Source organism: Arachis stenosperma, chromosome 7, assembly GCF_014773155.1.
Source record: "Arachis stenosperma cultivar V10309 chromosome 7, arast.V10309.gnm1.PFL2, whole genome shotgun sequence".
Classification (NCBI taxonomy): domain Eukaryota; kingdom Viridiplantae; phylum Streptophyta; class Magnoliopsida; order Fabales; family Fabaceae; genus Arachis; species Arachis stenosperma.
Genome location: NC_080383.1, coordinates 2,412,858 through 2,437,690, shown reverse-complemented (window position 1 = coordinate 2,437,690; position 24,833 = coordinate 2,412,858). Strand labels below are relative to the sequence as shown.

The 24,833-nt window shown below is 39.4% G+C and overlaps 2 protein-coding genes across 11 annotated transcripts; both read right to left on the bottom strand.

Moving 5' to 3' along the window:
* Positions 1-518: 518 nt before the first annotated feature.
* Positions 519-5,361, bottom strand: LOC130940270 (uncharacterized). Of its 2 annotated transcripts, none has more exons than XM_057868374.1 (10): positions 5,143-5,361; positions 4,256-4,733; positions 4,071-4,167; positions 3,618-3,671; positions 3,379-3,521; positions 3,111-3,201; positions 2,917-3,015; positions 2,194-2,441; positions 2,007-2,099; positions 519-1,921 (listed from the first exon to the last, which is right to left on the bottom strand). In XM_057868374.1, the coding sequence occupies exons 2-10, from the start codon at positions 4,699-4,701 to the stop codon at positions 607-609; spliced, it is 2,586 nt and encodes an 861-aa protein (XP_057724357.1). In that variant the 5' UTR covers positions 4,702-4,733; positions 5,143-5,361; the 3' UTR covers positions 519-606. The 2 variants fall into 2 exon arrangements, with proteins under 2 accessions (XP_057724357.1, XP_057724356.1); XM_057868373.1 differs by having other exon boundaries at positions 4,256-4,729.
* Positions 5,362-7,888: 2,527 nt separating this feature from the next.
* On the bottom strand, positions 7,889-12,938 carry LOC130940509 (fimbrin-1-like). Of its 9 annotated transcripts, none has more exons than XM_057868657.1 (16): positions 12,779-12,916; positions 12,191-12,254; positions 11,941-12,069; positions 11,634-11,804; positions 11,217-11,455; positions 10,948-11,119; positions 10,799-10,837; positions 10,629-10,697; positions 10,394-10,510; positions 9,977-10,188; positions 9,717-9,875; positions 9,380-9,579; positions 9,032-9,189; positions 8,829-8,925; positions 8,571-8,662; positions 7,889-8,456 (listed from the first exon to the last, which is right to left on the bottom strand). In XM_057868657.1, exons 3-16 carry the CDS (start codon positions 12,025-12,027, stop codon positions 8,199-8,201), a joined length of 2,070 nt encoding a protein of 689 aa, XP_057724640.1. In that variant the 5' UTR covers positions 12,028-12,069; positions 12,191-12,254; positions 12,779-12,916; the 3' UTR covers positions 7,889-8,198. The 9 variants fall into 9 exon arrangements, with proteins under 9 accessions (XP_057724640.1, XP_057724644.1, XP_057724642.1 ...); XM_057868661.1 differs by having other exon boundaries at positions 12,152-12,254; positions 12,768-12,914; XM_057868659.1 differs by having other exon boundaries at positions 12,768-12,914.
* Positions 12,939-24,833: the final 11,895 nt, after the last annotated feature.

Here is a 24,833-nt window from a genome sequence, read left to right as displayed (position 1 = left end):
CTCTGCCACCACCAAAAGACCTCTTGTAGGTCATCATTCAGAAGTTGGGTTCATATGAACCAAGTATCATTTCATGCAATATGCTGATTGCTGAACAAATTATTGCTTTGTTTCTGAGTGTTTTTTTTTTTACTTAACGAAGTGCAATAGCTCAACTCATGGGAGGTTATGCTTGAAATTGAAGCTTTAGTTTAGAGTTTAGACTCCGCAACCGGTCTTTATTTTGCTAAATATATGATAGAATTTTAAAAGTATTTGGCCCAAGTTTACAAGAGCGTGTTGGGTGGAAGATGCAAAAGAGAGACAATGATTTGGTTCAAAGTTTCGATGCATAACAAAAAAAACAATCTCCCAAAAAAAGAGCGCGCATTGGTAGTCCTGGTGTTGCCATTAATGGTAATGTTGATGTTTTTGTGGTGGTAGCAGTAAGCATTGTGATGAAAGATGTTTAATGGAAGAGAAGATAGAGAAAACGATAATATGAACATTTTATAAAATTATTTTGTATTTTTCTACATGGATATCATTAAGATCTAAAAAACTAGTTCGTCCATTAAAGTCATTCCCTTATTGAGATTATTAAAAAACAAAGAACATACGCTGTAACTACTCATCATCATCATTATCATCATCATCATCATCATCATCAATCCAACCTGCTGAATGCGTGCTGGCATATTCAACGTTAGGACCAGCTGCAAAACCATAAAGCACGGATATCCTATTTTCCTCATCAACATCTGCAGGAGTCGCTTTATAAGATGACTCAAATGCTGAAACTGGTCTGGCATAATTATATGCCATGTTGCCAACACTTTGCCTTGTATTTGACTCTATCTGGCACTGATCCTCCTCCTCCCTATGTAGCTCCTCTACAGTCTGCCTTTTGGCTGATGAGACCACACTGACGCCACTTCCATCATTTTCCTCGCTGTGTTTCCTTTTGGTTGACGATGTCTTCTCGGGCTTGCTCTTCTTACATTCAGGTCCCTCTTGGTTATCTTGGTCATCCTTAAAATGATGTGAGCTTCTTTTCCTGTGTCCATTCACGGATGCTTGGTCTTTTTCACCATCAGGTGACTTTGGGGGTTCTTGGCTTGGCATGATGTTGTCCCCACAATTATCATCCGTATTCACATCAGCAGGCAAACATTCGGCATTGGGGCTTTCCATCTCTACAACTAGATGTTGGCCAGATTGCTGCTCACGTAGCTCCTTGGCTATAGCCTTGTGTTTCAAAAGGGACAGTAGGGGTGGCTTTCCCTTACTAACTGCATTAGTTTGCTTGGAATCCTTCACCAAAAGAGCTCGTATGGGCTGGCTATCCTCGGACATTTCAGATTTCTTTGAAATCGTTGCGCTATTTTCAGTCAAACCAGAACCGGATTTTCCATTAGCTTTTGGTTGCTTCGCAATAGTCGAACCAGAGATTGCCTTTTCAGAACTGTTCTTTGCAAAAACTTCCCCAGGAGATGGCTTTCCATTAGCTTTTGGTTGCTTTGTAATATTTGAATGGGAAGTCTTCTTTCCAGTATTGTTCTTGCCACCACCTTTCCCAGCAGAGCGCTTTGGAGTCGCTTTAGATCCAGTAGTATCCTTGCTCAAACAACCGGATTTTCTATTAGCTTCTGGTTTCTTTGCAATGTTTGAACCAGAACTCATCTTTTCAGGACTCTTCTTGCTACCAACTTCTCCAGGAGACAGCTTTCCAGTCACTTTAGCTCTGTTGACATTTTCCGCCGAACAACTGGATTTTCCATTATCTACATCACCATTTTTCTTATTTGGCCTAACTCCCTCTTTGGTTGCAGGCTTCATCTTCCCATTATTGTTATTAATTTCTTGGACAGTATCTTCTTCATCGGGGAATTTTATATGATCTCTTAGAGGGGTCCCTAATATTTCATCAATATCATGATTCCTGGTCCAAGTAATTGGTGGGAAGAAATTAGTACAGGAATAACAAGGACAAGGTGAGTTATAGAAAGTAAACTTAGAACACTTACAGGCAATAAATAAGAATGCGTTTGTTTGGCAAAAGACCTTCCCAAGCCCTTGTGATAACATCATCATCATCATTGTCCTCAAAAGCAATCTCTCTGATAAGCACAAATTGAGAATCTATCTTCTAAACAACTTAGAATAAAAATCATAAAATGAAGACAAGAAAGACAAAAGTAAAATGTAAATAACCTTGGCAAACATTTGCGGTGATATGATTTTGGACAACGTCTACAAACAGCCAATTGCAGCTCAGGTTTCATTACATTTTCAACTTCTTTACAGACACAGCAATAATGAACAGGACAGGTGAAAGAATTTGCGCCCGAAATGTTTCTCTCAAGCTCCTCTGCATCATGATTATTTATCTGGGAAAGTAACTTGGCAACACAATGTGGATGATAGAAGTATTCACAGGTTGCAGAAGCACATTTAATGACCTGAAAGAAGACTTCACAGAATAACTCTTCCATTTTACAATAAATCAATAAATCAACGTAAGAGAAAGCAGATTCTAAAGCAAGAGAATTAAGGGTCAAAAGTATCAGTTCCCAAGAAAACATAATAGGGTTATGACGGATTCACTACTTAATTTAATACCCACCCTGCCTATAGAAAATAATATGAGAATGAATACCAAACTGCCAAGGAAACCAAAAACCAAGGTAATGAAATTCCACAACTAGAGATCTGATATGTCATCGCGACCTGCTACAAGGTGGCGCAGACATTACCAATATATTATAATAAAACTCGGAGCACCATTAAATACTAAGTAAAAGCTTTTTCTCCTCAAAATAATATTGAAAAAAAAATACTAAAAGGAATCGGTGGCACTTCAGACAGCTATGGAAAATATATAAACAGAGTAATCAACGTGCATGACGAAATTCATTTTGTTTGCAAAAGCTATACCTCAGCACCCTTAACTTTATCAGATGATCCCAGCTCGCCACATGCAAAGCACTGATGCTGATTATATAAACAGTTCTTACAATAAAAGCTCGGGATCCGCTGCAGATTTTTGAAACAAAAAAGTAAATTAGTACATAAACAGTAAAAAGGAGGAGTTAAATAGATAACACAGGAAAATGATATCATATCACAACCTCCTTCTGAGCGAAACCAAGAGAAGCACACTTAGATTCTTTACCATCCATCTTTCTCGCATGAAATGATCTCATGCATGGTCCTTCACAACTGCATGTATCATTAGATTACTTAAAATTATGGGGAGAAAACTCATACTGTTCCATAATAATGAAGATGAAATGTTCTGGTACTGACGGAAATTATTAACAATCACACTCACACCGATGCACATGGCAAAAAAAGCACAACAAAAGAAATTAACCCAAATGAAGGGAAAAATCATACCATGTAAGATTACCACCATCATCACAAATCACACAAACTTCATGAGATGAATCATCCTCTTCTTCAGATTCTTCACTAGCTTTATTTACGCCCTTGTCAATATCATCAAGTATAGATGCAGGCTGTACCAAATCTTTAGCTTCCTGAATAAAAAATTAAAAGATATTGTAAATATTACATATGAAGGAACAAGAAAAAAGAAAGATCATCTTTCTGGGACAAAGAAATATTTCACAAACCTTGCTAGAAAGATTTTTATTCCCCACTTTCGCCTTCAAAACGGTGAGCAAAAGCTGTTTAAATCATGGAACTGTCATTAATAAGAAACACGTGTCGGAGACAAAACAATCAAGCATTATTGCACTGGGTCATTAAAAGAAAGAAAGAAATATTTTTCAAATATATCTAAACCCTTATGACGCAAACAAGAACAAGCTTCACCGACTAGATAGACTCAATCACAACCGCACAAAATGCCGCACTCTTTTTACAAAATTTCTTGCAGACACCACCCATTTATATATACATTTACTTTTACCCATCAACCTAAAGCATTCACATAATGCATCACGTACACATAAAAATTAGCAATTAATTTAACTCAGTTGCTAAAGTATACATGTATAATGGCAAATTTGAATCATTAATTTTCAAATTACCATTATAACGGCTACGACAAATAAAATACAAACCTGGGACTTAGCTAAGACACCATCTCTTTTGGCAGCTTCATCAATTAAATGCATATGGTCCAGCAAATCTTTTTCTGAAGGCTTAGACTTAGATAAGCTACAATACAAATAATTAAAGAATAAGAAAACTATTGCCATAGAAATAAGTAGTAGCATCAAATCAAGTCCGCGAACATGGAAAATACCTAAATTCCCTATTCTTAAACATGTTACCCCAGACAGAATTGGCTGATGTCTTGGGATTTCTCTTTACTAGATGCAGGAAGTGAACGGTGATCAGAATGGTCCTTATAGTATCAAGATAGCTATTCCTTGGCTTCTTCAGCTCAATCCACCTTTTCTCTTTTGATAATAGCAATGATATCACAGGTTTTGCTCTAGAAATATCAAATCTCCATGCTGTGACCTGCACCATAACTGCCTTCAGCCCCTCATCCGTAGAGCCATGTAGGAACACCCTCTCTTCAGTTCGACCAGAATTCTTGACAGCTTTATTACCCCATTGAATTGGCAATGCAGCAAAAGAAACTGGCTCAGAATCCTCATCTTCAAGATGGTAATTAGACACAGAGTTAAGCTCGGTGTCACCCTCAGCCTCGTCATCTGAACGTACCACCTTACCCTTTTTCATCGAAACAGTTTCTCCTCTACACAGCTAACTAGCTAAGCCAAAAAACACAAAAAAAAAAAATTAATAAACTAATTTAAAAAAAAATCAAATAACCAAAAATCAAGAGAAAGTAATGCTCATATCATAAACAATCCATCACATACAGATGCAAATCTCAAACAATAACATAACAGCTTAGGGTTCAAAACGCCAGTGCAAAATCCTCACATGCAATCATAGTAATAAGTAATAACAATGCAATAACAAACAATGCAATAACAAATTACACATACCGCCGTCGATAATAATAATAACGATAACAATCGAGAAATTTACAAGCAGAATCGCATAAAAGAACCCTAAAAACAAAATACAAAGCGAAAACACGGAATAATCTCTTAATAAACAAAAGAAAAATAACCGATAAATAATTAATGATGAGTAAGAGAGTAGTGAACGAACCTTAGAAAGAAGAAGGCGAAGGAGAAGAAGAGAGAGAAAGTGGCGCGAAGGTGAAGACAAAAGGAGAATAAAAAAAGTATGAATAAAAAGAAAAAAAAGGGAACAAAAAAGAGAGTGAGAGTTGGTGACGGAAAGTAGAGAGTTAACGAAACAGTGTGGCGTCAACGTAGTTATCTGCTTCTAACTTAGCCGTAAACTTTGCCGCTAAACCTTCTCCGTTTTCTTCAACCTTTTCTTCATCACCCGCCACGTATCTTAAATATACGTTTTTTTCAGGGAGTATCTTAAATATAGTTTGACTTCACTCTTGAGTGTTGACTCATCTTCTTTTTTTCTATTATTATTATATTTTTAATTTGATATTTATATGCACTTGTAATAAGATAAAGGAAAAATTTTAAGTGTATCGAGAAATCGTTGATTTTAATTAATATATATTATATATATTTTTTATAATTCAAATTAACGATTAAAACAATTGAAATATCAATATTTTTGGTATATTTAAAATTCTTCTTAAGATAAATTGATATTTGAGAATTATATGATACAATTTGATTTAATTTGTTTGATTAAATTATTATTTTATTATTTTTAATTATTAATTTTATATAAAAATTAGTTTTTGTGTAATATTTAACAAATATTTTAATAGTATATTGATGAAAGGTGTCATAAATATAATGTAAAAATAGTATATTATAAATAATATTTTTTTTGATAAAAAAACATAAATCTTAATAATCTCAATCAAAACTTATAACAGTAATATATTAAGATAGTAAAAAAAAAATAATTATCTTTTTTTATTAAGATATGATAATATCAAACCCTGGTTTTTGTTTAGATATGATAAAATTCTTTTAATGATAATGCTAAAAAGATAAAAAATAAATTTAAAATTTATTTTATTTAATATTTATTAATTATTATAATAACTAATGAAGACTAAATAAATCAAATTCTTACTGTTTTTGATTAATTTTTTGTTAATATTAAATATTTCTGTTCTTTTAACGCCTTTACTCTTTTTATGTGAATCTATTTGAGGAAAGAATCCAAGGCAAGTATATCAAGAAAGTTGATCTATACTTGATTCATCCCTAACTTTAGATTGACTCCACTAATATTAGTATATTACCGAATCACTAAATTAAATCAAGCATTTAATAAATTTGATTACCTTCATTATTCAAAGATATCGTTTCTATTTCTATTTTTATCAAGTGATTTGGAACTGATTTATTAGTCAAAAAAATATACTGATTTGATTTGTGAATATACTTTCGGCTTTCTTTTTTATTTAATTTTAGCCTCATTGTTTTGTGAAAATAAAAATTGTCAAAACGCGTTTTTTTTAAATAATAAAATGAAACCCAAATTTGCTGATATCACTCTCTTGCACATCAATTAATTAATTAAAGAATATTTACATTAAAGTAAGAAGAACAAATATAAACAATTACATCTTATTTTAACATTCAAAAGTAAACAAAAAAAAGCAATCATATCATCATATTATATATTAAAAATCAATCATCAAATTAATCATTTGCATAAAATACATATTCAAATACAAAAATTATATTAAAGACATGTACAATAGAACATGTATTTAGGGTTGGCAATATATATCTTACCCGTGAGTACCCAACTCGAACCAACCCATTCGAGTAAGATTGTCTATCCTACCCGTTGCGGGTAGGATCGAGTGCGAATTTATGGTATACTCTATCCTACACTATTCTATCCGCACCTTTAATATATATTATGTATATAGTGAAGAAAATGAGATTTGTATTCACAATCTTCTTCTTATAAAAACTTAAAATAATCACTAAACTAGTTGATGATCATATTATTTGTAATTTTATGTTGATTTTTTTAAAATTTTATTGTTTTTAATTTTAATTTGAACTTAATTTTTTATTTTCTATTTTATTAATATGTATGGAATTTGGAATGGTTGAATTTTATATTTATTTGAAATGTTTTTTTGTTTCCGCGGGTAAAGTCGAGTAAAGTAGAATTTAGAACTTTAGGGTGCGGATAGAGTTAGAGTTGAGAGATTCCCAACTCACATGTAGGATAGAGTAGAATTTTAAAAAAGTTTTTAATTCGCGGTAGAATTAGGATAAAATCTAAATCCTACCCTACCTTTCCCATTGTCAGCCTACATGTATTCATTACAAATACATAAATAATCATTTTTAGTATATATATTTTAAAAAAAAGGTATGTGGCCCTTTAATTATATAATATATTACATAATCCTTGAACTACTTTTAATTTATATATAATAATACCTAGTTTGATATTTAAGGCATTTGATATTGACCCTTTCTCTTTTATGAGTCAAACCAAATTAAGAATTTATTTGAGTATTATTAAATTGTTAAAAAAATTAAATAATTTTTATTTATTATTTAAACCTATTTAACAAATATTTAACAGCAAAAATAAAAACTAAAAAAAATTACTTAAAAAATTTTTTATATAATAAATAAATAAATAATTTTTTTATATTATTATATCCAAACATAATTAACAAATAAATAAAATATTTTTTCATAAAATATTCACACATAATTTTTTTTTAATTTCTTAGAAAAAGATAACTCAAAAAAATGTTCTCTTTCAAAAATCACCCAAACAAGTCCTATATCTACCTTCAACTAAGCTCATTTCATTTTCATTTCATCTTACACACTCATGAAACCTGAAACCTACTTGAATGCATCAAACATTGTTCAAGAAACCTCATTTATATCCTTCCCTTTTTGCCCTCTTGGCCATTATTTTGTTCCCTAACAAATAATAATTCCTTTCTAGAAAGAACAAATTAAACAATATGTCAATATATCTTTTTACACATTATTATCATTGGTATTCACAACTATTTCCTAAACTTACCTTCCATGAACATTTTTCTTACCCTTTACTCTAATTTCTTTACCTACCAACAAAACAAAAAAGAAAGAAAAAAGAAAATGATTTGGAACTCATCTCATGTTTGAGAGATAAAAAAAAACTTTGCAAAGTGCAAAACTAGGCCCTCATAGCTCATCAGACTCAAGTTGTGAGGACACTGTTGTGTCAGATGTGGCATCATCAACACTCAAGTTGGAGAGTTCACCACCAAGGGAAGAACTCTCGTCTTCGCCGCAAACTGATGGAGCTGGGGAAGCTTCCGGCGTGGTGGTCGTAGCAGTACCAGCAGGCGAAGGAAATGAATCCAGTGCATCTTCACCTTGTTGTTGCAAGCTCCAATACATTATACTGGCGGCGAGAGTGAGAATCATCTTCTGATTAACCTGCCATATGATCATGGATACGAGTCAAAGACATTGTAAATAAAATAATTAGCAGCTTAACAGTCACTATCATGAATTAAATAACAAGAAAACGAACTATGAAGTAGCAAGTACCTCCATAATGTCCTCTGGTAACAAAAAGATTGAACAACCAAGTTTTCTCGCTACACTGATTATATAGGTGGCGTTCAGTTTCTTCTCATCATCTAGAAATTTCATAAATCAAGAGGATAAGTTAATTTAACAAGAAAGATTATATACACCATCAGCATAAACAAGTTTTACACGTATATCCAATATCTGAAGTCGGATAAGCACAACCAAACTATAGCAATTAAATTCGTAAATGGTATCCTTTTAAGGAATCATTACCGCTTTCACCCTTGGTGACCAGGTTCCAGTTAACAACCCTAGGCTCTACGGCACTGAGAAGCTCAAGGAAAAATATTCCACTTGACAAACTCTTGTCCTAAAACATATCCAAAAGTTTGTCACCAACAAAATCATCATTTGGTTATAAATGCAGTAAGGATATTTTCAAGGGAAAATAAGACATTAAATGTTAAATAAGAAACCTTGAAGCTATCAATCTGGGAAGTTCTGCCAGTGCTCTTCACTTTTCTGTTTGTCCATTTAAGAATATCGGCATCAGTGATCTCCTTGCCTTGTGAGTGAGATCTCAAATTTTTTAACAGTTGAAGCATTGTGAATCTCATCAACTGCCACAATAAAGCTGAAAAAGAAAATAAAATAATAAGAACAACAGAATTTTAGACCGTGGCTGAACTCAGATAGATTGAAGTCTATTATCCTTCAAATTATTTTAATGTTCTCTGGATTTAAAGCAGTTAATACTGCAAGGCTTGCAAATAACTTTTGTTTTGGAAAAGGGTGGAATCTACATTGATATATGAAGGGATTACCAAGAATGAGCTTCTTATTTCCTTGCACGATGTCATTTCCGGCTACATTGACAAGCGAGAATCGCAGTTGTTTAGCGATTTTAATGACCTGATTGCAGTTCTCTACTTTTCTGAATGGCATCTTAATTGGAGGTTTTGTTGCATGTTTCCAGTTTACTGTTCCTGGAAATATCTTGTCTAGAACTTCCAAAAGTACCCATCTACACGCAAAAGGTAAAAGAAATCAAACACATCAAAGACATGCAAACATATGCTCAACACATCATAGGTTTCCACAGAAGGAGTGGATATAATGATGTGTACAAGGCTTTAGATATTGACAAAATAATCGACATACCCATTTCGGACATCTTCAAATAGACTATTTATGTGAGTAGCTATGCCAAGACTATTTATCCATAGCCGGAAGCATCTCTCTTCTCTAGATGTTTGTACATCATCCATTGTCATCATCTTAGCATATGACATCTTTTTAGTGTCTGTAGATAGGCCACTCCTGCATCGCGCATAGCGAAAATCAGCCAAATAGATAACTTGTTTCAGATTGTCTTGGTCAATCCTATGCAAGACTATTTAATGATGCAATACATTTCATACCTATGATGAAACAGTTGCGCAACAAATGCAAGATTCAGATTTGAGGATCCCTCTTCAATGTCCTTCGGGGACAAGTATCGTTTGCAACCAATTTTCTCTGCATGTTCGAGGACCATATTTGCCCTTTCATTGGTATCCTTGGTATCCAAGGTGAATCGAGTGCCATGTTCAGGTGCAAGAACATTAAGAAGATAAGCATAAGCTTCTCCATCCTGTAAACAAATGCCCAAGAATGCATAAGGATATTGCAATAATAATCGCTTGTTTATGCATTGAACTGTTATTTCGAAAACGAGAATCATACTTCCTCAATTTTGCATTTATGTACATGGTAACTTCTAAGTATAAAAATTGTCTACAAACAAATCAGACATTACTCAAACTGGCATAAGGCGTTTAAGAGAAGTGCTAATATACCTTAACATCCAAAGAAAAATTCTTCACAGTTTTATGGTAACCTCCTCTCTGGAGATGAAAATTCATCCACTTCAGCAGGACCTTTTCAGGTGACAAACTAAGAAGCTCTTCAATCTCCTAAGACAGCAAGTAAATGCACAATCAATCAATCTCTGAAAAAACTATGCTACAATTTGATTCAAATTAGAATGAAATCGAAAATCAAATAAGAGGAGAAGATTTCATATATGACTACCTGGCTATCATCAACCAATTCTACAAGCTGAGGGGTCTTCTTGAGGTTCAAATCAGCCAAAAGCTGGATCTGAAATTCCGAAAAAGTTGAAGGAGAATAAGAATATGACATAGGAAACTCAGATAACAACACTGCGATGGAGAAAGGATTATGAAGTTCGATTATTATACCTTTATGATTTGGGAAATCAACCCAAGAACAAGATGAGGCTGCAACAGAGAACCAAAAAAAAATGTCAGGAAGACTACAAATCAAGAGATAAAAGGTTCTGATCAAATGTCGACAAAAGATTCAGGGGACTCAGATTGCCAGAACTTACTCGTCCTTCCACTAAATCCTGGGTGCCAATATTGACCACTGTGCAGCCAATAGCCTTTGCAGAATTGAGGCATAGAGTATGGTTCTCATTTCTCTCCCAAAGACTTAATTTTCGTTTCGTGTTGATGGCTCGCTCATCTATAGTCCCAGGAACAGCAACATTGATAAGCTTACTGCATTAAGCACAACATATATCAAATCAACTCTATATCAAATGCTTGTGCACATAAAAGTAATAGAAGTGAAATTAAGCAAACCCTGCTTATATACCATAGAAGAATGCCGTCTTTTGCAAGATCGAATAGATCATTAGTAGCCGGGTCCAATGGAAGATATTGCTCCAAAAATGGATCATCACCAAGGTAGCTGTTTATGTGAGCAACATAACAGCCTTTTTCCGATTCACTAATTGTGTGAAGAAGGGTAGTTATACTTTCCTTAAGGAATGACGACGAATGCCTCCTGCCACCTTGTTTCGCCGTAGCTTGACTTTGCAAATTCAAATATACCTGAATAACAAATGTAATAAACATCCATTGCATAACATGCATTATATTTAATGTTAGTTAGAACATAAACTCTTCTATTAATGATAGTAGTGTAAAAGTAACTTCCATCATTATGACCACTGCAAAGTCGAAAATATTATCTAATAACATTGAAAACAAACAAATCAAAGACACTAACCCTTAAGAAGGATTCGAAATCAACATCATTAGTCAAGTCAGTGTCGGATTCACACAAGATCGCCTTAATCTCGTCTTCACTATACATATCCGCGAATGCCTTTAGCTTCACCACTAAAGATGGTAAATCTCTAAATGTAACTTTACCATTCTGATTCTTCAAGGAGACAAACTACAATACCAGAAAGAAGGGTAACACAGTTCAAAATTACAAACAAAAACACAAACACAAGTAACACATTAAATATATATAACAAACAAATGATAAAGGATCCAACAACATATGGAATCAAATGAAATGAGCTTACCTTTGATTTCAGGGTGCGAAGTTCGACCTGTGTAAACTGACTCTGAAGCCATTGATCGGAGACAATAACACCCTCAAATTTTGACATCTTGCTAAATCACTACCAAAATCGTATCCCCAGAAAAAAGGCCTAAAAGGTAATTGTCAATCCAACACACTGTTTTATTTACTCAGCAGCCTAAAATGCAACAAGATGTAACTTCACAACTTACAAGGCCAAAAAAAGAAGAAGAAAACCGAAAATGTCATACATAAAAACCAAATCTATAACAAAAATCCAAGCAAGAAGAAGTTTAGTTCCTCTCCACCATTATCCTGACAGAAAAGCACAAACAAAAAAGAGTATCCAAAATAAGGAAAACTGAATAACAGAAAGTAAGTGCAAAAAAGAAAGACAGTAGTTTTGTTACATTTGTTACTATCTGAAACGAACACCATAACAATAAAAAAGAAAGAAAGAAATAAATAAAAACACAGTAATTCACGTATTCTAAATCTATCTACCTTCCATCTGCATCTAACAGTTCCACTTTCCACCATGCATTGAAAAAACCATTGAAAATGGAAAACAAGAACAAAAGGATGAATGTTTTAACGAACCTATGTAGTTGTACCAATCCCAGCAATGAAAAACAGAATAGAAAACGCGGAATTGGATTCAACAGGATTGAAAGAGAAGAACTTTTGAGTAAGAACTAAGCTAAGCAGCATATTGTAGATGCAAAGAGGTACAGAATTAAATTAAATAATTAATATCATTTGATAAAATAAAAATTAAAAAAGGGAGGGGTAATAAATGAATGAATGAAAGTAATAATGAGAAGGTACCGAATGCATACAAATCAGTTGTACATTTGGATTGAACTCAACTGCACCTCATTATGTCATTGAATGAAGGAACGTGTGCAATGGAAGAGAGAGAAAGAGAAGAAGATGAAGGATAATCGAAGAAGCATGGAACATAAGAAAGGATCGATTTTTCTTAATGGGGTGGCAAAGTGATGGAGAAGGAGGAAGAAGAAGGAAGCAAACAACAATTTTTGTTTTTTGGTTTGGACTTTTTGGACTTTGGAACACTACAATGCCGACCCTGACTACGACCATGAACCATGAAAAATTATTTTTTTTTTTTAACTATTTTTTAGAACAAAAAACTTTTTAATACTCAAATGAATAAACTTTTTTTTTCTTTTATCATTTATGAATTTTTTATGATAAATTTTGCTCATTAATATTAAATAAATTGACATTTAATTTAAAATTTATGAATTTAATTTCCATGTTTTATCACTAAATTTTTTTTTACGAAAAATAGAAAAACTTAAACCCATAATCTCTTAAGTGAGTATGAGAAAATTATGTCATTTAAATTATAACTCATTGACATATTCTATCACTAAAGTTAATTTTATATAATTAATCAATTTAATTTATACATTTATATATTTTTTATATTATTAATATATAAAAATTAAATTCCAAATTTATTACTATTTTTATATAAAAAAATATTTTGTGCATATTAATAATTAGTTGTCAAATTTATGGAGTTTTTTCTCAAATAGAATAAAAAAATAAATATTTTTTCAAACTCAAAATTCGAACTTTATTTTTACAGTTTTTTTTTTTGTAATTAGGAGGAGTTCGCCGTACCCAGGAAAACTCTATATAAATTATAAAATTCGTCCGGGTACGACAAACTTTATAATTTATATAGAGTTCACCGCACCCCCATATAGTTTGTTGGAGGTAAAACTCCCCCTAATTACCAAAAAAATTCGTATCCTAGAAAATAAATCTCGAATTTCGGATTTGGGAAAATATTTTTTTTATTTTATTTGAGAAAAAAAATTCTCAAATTTATTGTTAGGTATTTGTGAATAAATATAATCTTTTTTTTTCTAAAATTAAAATTAGACTCAAATCTACAATTTTTAAGTGAGTATGAAAAAATTATAATATTTAAACTATAATTCGTTAGTAAATAAATACAATATATTATTTAATCTATTTTTAAAATCCATTTTTACAAAAGAATAGTTTAGTAACTAATTTTTTTTACACCTATTTAAATGAAATATTAATGTGTAAACATTATTAGTTATTAGTTTAACTAAATACAATAAAAACACTTCATAATTTCCAATTGTGGTGGTGTGAGTAAATCTAGAATACAAAAGAAAAGTGTTCATATTTTACCCAAAACACATGTCATGTCAATGTCTAGGGGTGTATAGTCTTTTTGGAAGTTTCTGCAACCGACTTTAGTTGTCTTGGGGTGCTTACATTACCTATGCTTATGTGTTGATTGTTTTCTCTATCAAAACCAACACAACACACACGTCTTATTTCCTCTCATCACAGCTGGGTAGGGTCCTAGGACATTGTCATCAACACACATCACTCAACATTTTTTATTTATGAAAATTCTATTCAAATTTTTATACTTTCTTTAATCTTAAATATTAAGATATTGTACAATTATTTATTATTTGATTAGATGAGAAATACTTATCAATGAGAACAAATTCTTCAATAAAATTTAGATTCACGTCGAACTAAAAAATACCATAAAAATAAAAAAAAAGTGACAAAATTTGTGGTTGATTTTTTTTAATATAAAAAATTAGTATTTTTGTTAAAAATATAATTATTTGATATAATTACAGATAGATAAATTTTGTAGGTAAAAAATCAATACGTAATAACGTATTACAACACGTGAGAGTGTGTTACAATATATAAAATGTGTTGGACATATAATAATGACATATAACAAGATCTTGATCAACACATGGAAACATATTAAAATATATAGAGAATGTATTGAAATACGTAAAAGATGTGTTAAATAATTTTTATAATATAATAATACACTTCAAATATTAATAATCAATCAAAATACCATCTCTATTTCTATATTAAAAATAATTTCTACAAACTTGTTATTTATTTCATCATAAAATATGTATGTTGATGTAATATACATCAAGAAAAAAATACACAGTATTTTCTTTGTTATATGGGTAATTATCCAACTATATTATATATATACTAAAATTAATAATTAATATAAAATATATATTAAAATATAAATATAAATTAAAAATAAATTAAATTATATATGTATTTTTATATAAATATATTGATAGTTAATTTTAATGTATAAATAATATTTTTTTAATCGTATTCCATCAATATCTAGTGACCAATTTTGTGTTGAGAAAAAATATATATATTGTATTCCTTGTCTTTTGATTATTATAATCCGATTTCTTCTTTATTCTTATCCACGAGTAAATAAATAAATAGTAACAAGACTCCTTGAGTGCAGAAGGTGTGATCCCAATTTTAGGTTTTAGATTATGTTACGGCCTGGCCCGGCATTCGCACGGGTCGACCCGGCTCAAGCTCTACCCGACCCGGTTACACGCCCTTCAACTGACCTGGACACGCGTCCTGTACGGCTCACACGCGGCTGTGGGATAGCGTCCTTTGGGATACGGGCCTGACTCCATGAGGGGCCCATGACTGACATGTATATAAAGGGAAAGCTGGCTCTTTCCCCGAGGTACGTCATATCCTTTCACCTCTTTATTCTGCCCGCCTGCACATTGCTGACTTGAGCGTCGGAGTGTCTTTGCAGGTGGCACCCCCCCTCATCATCTCTCCAAGACAAGTGCTCGGCTACTCGACAACCCACAAACAGCGCGACCAAAGCTAAGGCGTCCTCACTCCCACACTTGCTTACCCGATCTGTCCGGAACCCGACAATCGAACATTGGCGCCGTCTGTGGGGACTCCTGCCTGAATGGAAGTCGTGCTGGGTCCCGGCGACCAAGCTCGAGCAGCCGGAGCGGAGGGGGCAGCCTCCGTCGCCTCGCAAGGGGGGCGGCGGAGGTCCCCCCAACGACATACGAGAACACGACCATTCGGGGGAACGGGCGGCGATAGCGCCATAATAATGCAGGAGCTACGCCACAGAGTTCAGAACCTAGAACGACAGCTGGCCGACCGGGAGCGGGATGGACGATCTACCGATCCGAGCTATACCCCATCCCCCGGGGGCGAGGAGGAAGACTCTCACCGAAGCCGCCCGCGGCGCACATCCGCATCCCGGACGGAAGCGGAGAGCACGCGGGAGGAGTCACCCATAATGAGGAGACGAAATGACACGATCATCTACTCCCGCGGCGGACCAACCCGCCGAGCGAGAGGTCGCGAAGACGGAAGAACACGACAACCTGTGATAATGGGCGTCACCCCGTTCCACCGATCTATCCTCGAGGTCCGGTTGCCGAAACACTTCGACAAACCAACGGACATGAGGTACGACGGAACTCAGGACCCTCTGGAACACCTCACGGCCTTTGAGGCCAGGATGAATCTCGAGGGAGTTGGAGACGAAGTAAGATGCCGCGCCTTCCCGGTAACCTTAGCAGGACCAGCGATCAGATGGTTTAACGGCCTCCCACAAAGTTCCATCTACAATTTCTCGGACATCAGCCGTGCATTCCTGGCCCAATTTACAACGCGGATAGCAAAGGCCAAGCACCCTATCAACCTTCTAGGGGTAACCCAGAGACCAGGAGAGCCGACCAGAAGGTACTTAGATCGGTTCAACGACGAATGCTTGGAAATCGACGGCTTAACCGACTCGGTGGCCAGCCTTTGCCTAACAAACGGCCTCCTCAACGAGAACTTCCGAAAACACCTTACCACAAAACCGGTTTGGACGATGCATGAGATCCAGACGGTAGTCAAGGAATATATAAACGACGAGGAAGTCAGCCGAGTCGTGGCTGCTAATAAACGGCAGTCCGGTTACACCCAAGCTCGGCAACCAGGTGACGGAGAAAGAGCAAAAGAAAAAGCCAGGGAGGAAGCATCAAACAAGGCACCAAGACCGTTCCCTCGGGTTGGGAAGTTTACCAACTACACCCCACTCACTCTCCCCATCGTGGAGGTCTATCAGCAAATAGCAGAGAAGGGAATCCTGCCGAAACCCCGACCACTTAAGGACCGTACGGGAGGAAATAAGAACCTCTACTGCGATTATCATAAGGGTTATGGCCATCAAACACAGGACTGTTTTGACCTGAAGGATGCACTGGAACAAGCGATAAGGGAGGGAAAGCTGGCCGCGTTCTCCCACCTCATCAGGGAACCGAGGAGACGTTATCGCGATCAAGATGAAGAAGGCAAAACCCGTTCGGCCAAACGGCGACAAGAACCCGAGGACAGAGACCACGGCCTCACTGTGATAAACGTGGTAACGGCCAAAAACGCTGCGCCAAAATCCCGGTCGGCACACAGGAAAGACGCTAAGGTTCTGACGATCTCATCCCCGGTGCAAAACTCTAGGAAGCATCCCTCCATCTCTTTCGGCCCGGAAGACCAATGGTTCAACGACGCCCCGGAAAATCCCCCCATGGTCATTACGGCCAGAGTGGGAACCGGTCTCGTCAAACGGATCCTTGTGGACACAGGAGCTGATTCAAATATCATGTTCCGCAACGTGTTCGACGCGCTAGGGCTAAAGGATGCCGACCTGACGACTCACTAGCACGGGGTTATCGGGTTGGGCGACCACTTCATCAAACCGGACGGAGTAATTTCCCTGCCAATCTCGGTGGGGCAGGCCCAAGGCCGAAGATCGGCAATGGCCGAGTTCGTAATCCTCCGAGATTCCACTGCCTACAACATCATCTTGGGAAGAAAAACAATCAATGATTTCGAAGCCATAATTAACACAAAGCTGTTAGTCATCAAGTACGTTACCGATGACGGATCCATAGGGACCATAAGGGGGGACCTCGAGACGGCGGTCGCTTGTGACAACGCCAGCCTTTCCCTTCGAAAGAAGTCCAAGGAAGCATCCGGCGTGTTCCTAGCCGACCTTGATGCCAGAGTAGAGGACAAGCCGAGGCCAGAACCAGAAGGGGACCTGGAGAAGTTTAGAATCGGTGACGAAGAGGAAAAGTTCACATTCGTTAACAAGAACCTCCCACATGAGCTGAAGGAACCTTTGATTGAAATGATAAGGGCCAACAGGGACTTGTTCGCCTGGACACCAGCCGACATGCCGGGCATAGATCCAAAAATCATCTCACATCATCTAGCCGTCAAGGCGGAAGCACGCCCAGTGGCTCAACGAAGGAGAAAGATGTCGGCGGAAAGAGCAGAGGAGGTAGCCAAGCAAACGGCCAGCCTCCTAGAAGCAGGCTTCATACGGGAAGTGGACTACTCGACATGGCTCTCGAATGTGGTATTGGTGAGAAAACACAACGGCAAGTGGAGAATGTGCGTGGACTACTCTGACCTTAACAAAGCATGCCCCAAAGATTGCTTCCCCCTCCCCAACATAGATGCACTCGTCGACGCCGCGGCGGGATACCGGTATCTAAGTTTCATGGACGCCTACTCCGGTTACAATCAGATACCGATGCACCGTCCCGACGAAGACAAGACGGCGTTCATAACGCCAGGAGGAACTTTTTGCTATAAGGTAATGCCATTCGGCTTGAAAAATGCGGGGGCAACATATCAAAGGCTGATGAACAGGATATTCCACAACCTCATAGGGAAAACATTTGAAGTTTACGTGGACGACATCCTGGCAAAAACAACACGACCTGACGACCTCTTGAACGACCTGGCAAGTGTATTTGCGTCCCTCCGTCAACACGGTATGAGGCTGAACCCCCTCAAGTGCGCCTTCGCCATGAAAGCCGGCAAGTTTCTGGGATTTATGATAACTCAGAGAGGGGTAGAAGCTAACCCGGAGAAATGCCAGGCGATACTCCAGATGAAGAGCCCGGGTTGCATCAAGGACGTCCAGAGGTTGGCAGGACGGTTGACCTCACTATCCCGATTTCTCGGAGCTTCGGCGACAAAGGCCCTGCCATTCTTTAACCTCATGAAGAAAGGGATGGCGTTTGAGTGGACACCCGCATGTGAAGAAGCCTTTCAACACTTCAAGGAAATCCTGGCGGCACCTCCCGTTCTCGGGAAGCCAAAGGACGGGGAACCACTATACCTATACCTCGCTATAACAAGCGAAGCCCTGGCCGCAGTTCTGGTACGGGAGGACGGGAAAGCTCAACAGCCAGTCTATTTCATAAGCAGGGCCCTGCAAGGGGCAGAATTAAGATATAGCAAGTTGGAAAAGCTAGCCTTAGCACTCCTAACTTCCTCGAGAAGGTTAAAACAGTACTTCCAAAGTCACCAAGTTGTCGTCAGAACAGACCAAGGGATCCGGCAAGTTCTCCAAAAACCCGATCTGGCGGGAAGAATGATGACTTGGTCCATCGAGCTCTCCCAATATGACATACGGTACGAGCCCCGGCAAGCCATCAAGGCGCAGGCCATGGCGGATTTTTTAGTTGAAGTAACGGGAGACCCAAGCGAAGACGTGGGTACACGGTGGAAGCTCCATGTGGACGGAGCCTCCAACCAGACCTTTGGAGGTGCCGGGATCATCCTGGAAAGCCCGATTGGGGTTGTATACGAACAGTCGGTCAGATTCGAGTTTCCCATCTCGAACAACCAGGCAGAATATGAAGCCCTTATAGGAGGCTTAACCCTAGCGGCAGAAGTCGGCGCGAGAAGACTGGAAATATGCAGTGACTCCCAAGTCGTCACTTCCCAAGTAAACGGTAGCTACCAAGCCAAAGACCCCTTGCTTCAGAAGTACCTGGAAAAGGTTAAAAGCTTGAGCCAAAAGTTCGAAGAGGTCACGGTCCACCACGTACCTAGAGAAAGGAACACACGGGCAGACCTCCTGTCAAAGTTAGCTAGCACAAAGCCGGGAGAAGGGAACCGGTCTCTCATCCAAGGCATGACGAGAGAACCAGCAATCACACTGCACGTGACAAGCCTAGGTTCTTCATGGCTAGACCCCATCACCGACTTCCTAGAACACGGCAAACTCCCCAGTGATGAAAGGACGCGGCAAAAATGAGAAGGGAAGCGGCCAAATACGCCGTCATCCAAGGACAGTTGTTCAGGAAAGGGCTCAACCAACCCCTACTGAAGTGCCTTCACCCCGATCAGACGGACTACGTCCTAAGGGAAGTCCATGAGGGCTGCTGTGGGCACCACATCGGAGGCAAGGCCCTAGCGAGGAAACTAATCCGAGCCGGATACTATTGGCCGTCGATGATGGCAGACTCCAAAGAGTTCGTCAAAAAATGCGTAAAGTGCCAACAGAACGCCAACTTTGCCAGGGCGCCGGCCTCCGAGTTAAGCTTGCTGACGACTTCTCGACCATTCTCTCAATGGGGAGTCGACCTCTTAGGGCCTTTCCCAGTCGGCCCGGGGCAAGTCAAATACCTCATTGTCGCAATTGACTACTACACCAAATGGATAGAAGCCGAACCGCTAGCCAGCATATCCTCATCTAATTGCAGGAAGTTCATGTGGAGGCAGGTGGTAACGCGATTCGGGATACCGGAAGTCGTCATCTCCGACAACGGCACGCAATTTACTGATAAGAAGTTCATGGAATTCCTCAACGGCCTGGGCATAAAACAAAGGTTCTCTTCGGTAGAACACCCTCAGACGAACGGACAAGTGGAGTCCGCCAACAAGGTTATCCTTTCAGGGCTAAAAAAGAGGCTGGACAACAAAAAGGGTGCTTGGGCCGACGAGCTAGCATCGGTCCTCTGGGCTTACCGAACAACCGAGCAATCCTCCACCAAGGAAACTCCTTTCCGACTAACGTACGGGGTGGATGCAGTAATACCCGTAAAGATCGGTGAACCGAGTCCGCGGTTGCTTTTGAAAGGAGTAGAGGAAACCGTAGAAAAGGACCTGATAGATGAAGCCCGGGAAATGGCCCATTTGACAGAAACGGCGCTAAAACAAAGAATGGCTCTGCGCTACAACACCAAAGTGCTCAAGAGGGAATTCGAGCCAAACGACCTCGTCCTAAGGCGGAATGATATCGGCCTGCCGACCCCCGGAGAGGGCAAGCTAGCGGCAAACTGGGAAGGCCCCTACAGAGTCAAAAAGGTGATGGGAAAAGGAGCCTTTAAGTTAGAAAAGCTTGATGGCAAGGAGGTCCCGAGGACATGGAACGCGGACAACCTTAGAAGATTCTACTCCTAGAGGACGGAACGACATGCCGGCTAATCTAGCTAAGTAGTTAATTTGTCATTTGAACTTTATAGTAGCTTTCAAGTCCTTTATGTGGTTACCGAATAAGATATACTTGTGCAAATTCTCCACCCTATTTTATCTCCGCTTTTCAGATAAACCATCTCGTCATGACTAACGACGACGTGCGACCCGGGACTGATCACCCCGGGAGATCATCAACTACCGTTGTAACAAATAACTACACGAAAGGCCACGGGCCGCCGGTATAAACGACTACAAACCAAAAACGGTTAATAGGAACAATAACACGATCAGACGAATAAACGACAACTATAAACCAAAACGGTTAGAAACGATAACGCGATCAGACGAATAAGAAAAGGTTTATCGCGACAACACGAGCAAGCGACCAAAAAAGGTCATTGTTCACAAGCCAAAATAAAAACGGCTAAGGTCAAATTGTTCACAAGCCAAAACGGCTAAAATCAAGATTATTCACAAGCCAAAACAAAACGGCAAAACAAAAACTTTAAAACAAAGGATTCATTTTTTGGGGACATCGACAACTTGGCCATCCTTAATGACTTTACGAACGCCAATTGCCGATGTGTCGAACTCGGGAGCAATGATTTTGACCTGAGCCTTAAGAGCCTCTTCGGTCGCCAGAATCGCACCCTTCCCCTGTTTGACGACGTCTTTATACTTCGCCTTTCATGTTGCCAGTTCGGCCTCCACGGCCTGCTTCTCTTTCTCAACTTCGGCCACACGCTTTTGCGCCACGCCGACCTGACCCTCCAAAGCCATTTCGCGCTCGACCAAACGTTCAACCGTCGCGTCCGACTATTTCTGTTTCTTCTCAGCAGTTGTTGCCTTCTGTTCGGCGGCGGTAGCTTTCTGCTCGGCAGCGGTGGCTTTCTTCTCGGCAGCGTCCAGTTTTTCCGAAGATTGAGTCAATTGCTCCCGAAGGGTTTCAACTTCACTTTTTAGCTCGTTATTAGCCCTCCCGGCAGAATCCAACCTCCTACGGAGAGACTCAATCCCGGACAGTTCGAACTCGGCCTTCCGAGCTATGACTGCGCCGCGCAGGAGAGTGCGATACATCCACCTCGCCTGCCCGGCAAGGGATGACTCGTGGAAATACTCCTCAGTACCGGGGATCAGCTGGGAGTCTATGAAGTTCCCGGCGTCAAAATTCCTTTCCATGACAGTAAGGACGCCCTCAGGGCTAGACGACGCCGTGGAGGCCTTCCTTCTTTTCTTCGGGTTGGGGACCTCTTCCACCTCAACATCCGGGTTAGGCACGGAACCCCCAGTTCCAATCACCTCGCGGAAAGGGGAGGCATGGACTGCCTTGCCACCTTCAACCGCGGCACCTTGAGCCGAGGTGCCAATCTCGTCGGTTGCGGCCCTCTGCTCGGGAACATCCTTGTCCTCCGGAGGAGCATCAGGCCCCTCGGGGGCGGGTTGCTCGTCACCCTCCTCGTCATCACCATCGCCTAGAAAGGTTTGAAACAAGTCGGGAAGACCCGTCACCGACGCAGACATATCCACTGCAGGAAAGCAAAGAAGGTCGGTTAATCGCCGCATAGTATCAATAAAAGGAAAAAAGGTAAAGGGTAAAGTAAAAAGCTTCTCACAAATATAATTACGACCGGACTCCCGGTCACCCATGAGGAGGTGGGGATTTACTTGGTTCTTCCCAAAAACTGCCATCAACACCTCGGCAATCTGCCTATCCACCGCCGACATGCCTCTATAGGTTACCTTAATAAAAGTATTGGACCCTGCCCCGAAACTCCAATAAGTCGGGATGAGCCGTACCCCCTCCAAAGACAACCAAAAGGGATGACGACCTTTGACAGGGCGGACCTTAAAATATTTGTCCTTAAACCCATGGTAAGAATCTTCAAACAAACCGAAAATCTTCCGACCCTGGGCAGACCGGAAGGACATGAACCCTTTTTTGTGTTTCCCCTCCTTAGAAGGGTTTGTGAGGGTGAAGAAGAAGAGGAAAACATTCACGGACACCGGCAGTTCGAGATATTCACAGACCATCTCGAAACAGCGGATCGAGGCCCAACTGTTCGGATGCAACTGCGACGGTGACACGGAAATTCGATTTAAAAGCACCATTTGAAAGGCTGAAAACGGAATACGAACTCCGACTTGAGTGAACATGGCTTTGTAGAACCAAATCCAGTCGGCGACCTGGCGGGGTTGGAAGTTGATTTCGTACAATCGCTCGTGAGGAGCCGGGACGAAAACGTCGTAATTGGCCTCCTCGTCAGTCCCACCACACAAGTACCCGGCTTGTCGGAACTCGGTGAGCTCCTCCTCGCCCATTTGATTAGGCGAATCCTTCACGTCGGAAACGACCCAAGCATATGGATCGTACGCCGCGGGGTTAACGGAAGCCCGGGAAACCGTGCGAGCCATACCTACATGGGGGGACCATCCAGTCAGTCTAAGAGATCGGTTGCTCAGGCCGAATACAGACGCTACCCCCACGACTCCCCGACCAAGGCCAAACGAGACTAAAGCACGAAAAGAACAATAACAAACCTACCCTGGAATGGTACTTTCCCCCCTAACACGTCTAGTCGCAATCAAAAGGCTACGCAACAACAGCAAAAACCAAACAACAACGCGCAGAAATAATGCATAAAAGGGAGATTGATTCGAAAGTTACCTAAATTGATGGAAAGAAGATGAAGTTGCAAGTCTGGGAAAATGCAGGAAGGATGAACGAAGACGCCACAGCAACACTCTGAGATCTTATGTCAAATAAGAAGAAGGAGAGGAATGGGAAGTGTGGAAAAATGCAGAAACACAAAACCAAACAGTTTAAAAACTGCTTCCCCAAAAGCGCGAAACACCTGGGGGCAGAATAGTCTTTTCAAACAGGGTTTTTCCACACCATTATGAGCATTCAATGCTCGGCGCAAGGAACGATGCGATGAAACGGTTGCTTGCGCAACCAAAGGACACGCGCGTTGGGAGCGTACCCTTCTCACGAAAGGCCGACCAGACGAGACGCGAGACGACGCGCCATTGGTAGCTCCCACGACTACCATTGGCGCGTGGGGGCACTGTTACGGCCTGGCCCGGCATTCGCACGGGTCGACCCGGCTCAAGCTCTACCCGACCCGGTTACACGCCCTCCAACCGACCCGGACACGCGTCCTGTACGGCTCACACGCGGCTGTGGGATAGCGTCCTTTGGGATACGGGCCTGACTCCATGAGGGGCCCATGACTGACATGTATATAAAGGGAAAGCTGGCTCTTTCCTCGAGGTACGTCATATCCTTTCACCTCTTTATTCTGCCCGCCTGCACATTGCTGACTTGAGCGTCGGAGTGTCTTTGCAGGTGGCACCCCCCCTCATCATCTCTCCAAGACAAGTGCTCGGCTACTCGACAACCCACAAACAGCGCGACCAAAGCTAAGGCGTCCTCACTCCCACACTTGCTTACCCGATCTGTCCGGAACCCGACAATCGAACAGATTAGAATTGGAATTGGAATAAGTGTGATATTGTTTGGTGTAAACATAAGGATATATTCTTTTACTATTTTAGCCTTCAAATTTCAAAGTCTTAACCTACTTCACATCGAAAAAATAAATCGCATTCATTTGTAGTTTTCTTTACTTTCACACAAGTTTATTATACTCGAGATACATGACATTATTATTTTAGGTAAACTCTATGATATGTATAATTTAGTGTCTAATAAATTTTAAATATTATTTATTTTTATATTTTAAAATTAAATATTAATTTTTTATTTTT

Excerpts from the sequence above, each read along its gene's own strand:
- LOC130940509 (XM_057868653.1), bottom strand. The coding sequence starts at position 12,027 with ATGTCAAAATTTGAGGGTGTTATTGTCTCCGATCAATGGCTTCAGAGT. Across the intron at positions 11,805-11,940 it reads TTCGCACCCTGAAATCAAAG|TTTGTCTCCTTGAAGAATCA; the intron begins GTAAGCTCATTT and ends CTGGTATTGTAG. Across the intron at positions 10,189-10,393 it reads ATTTTTCTTTGGATGTTAAG|GATGGAGAAGCTTATGCTTA; the intron begins GTATATTAGCAC and ends ATTTGTTTACAG.
- LOC130940270 (XM_057868374.1), bottom strand. The coding sequence starts at position 4,701 with ATGAAAAAGGGTAAGGTGGTACGTTCAGATGACGAGGCTGAGGGTGAC. Across the intron at positions 4,168-4,255 it reads TTTAAGAATAGGGAATTTAG|CTTATCTAAGTCTAAGCCTT; the intron begins GTATTTTCCATG and ends TTTGTATTGTAG. Across the intron at positions 3,672-4,070 it reads GTGTCTTAGCTAAGTCCCAG|CTTTTGCTCACCGTTTTGAA; the intron begins GTTTGTATTTTA and ends TGATTTAAACAG.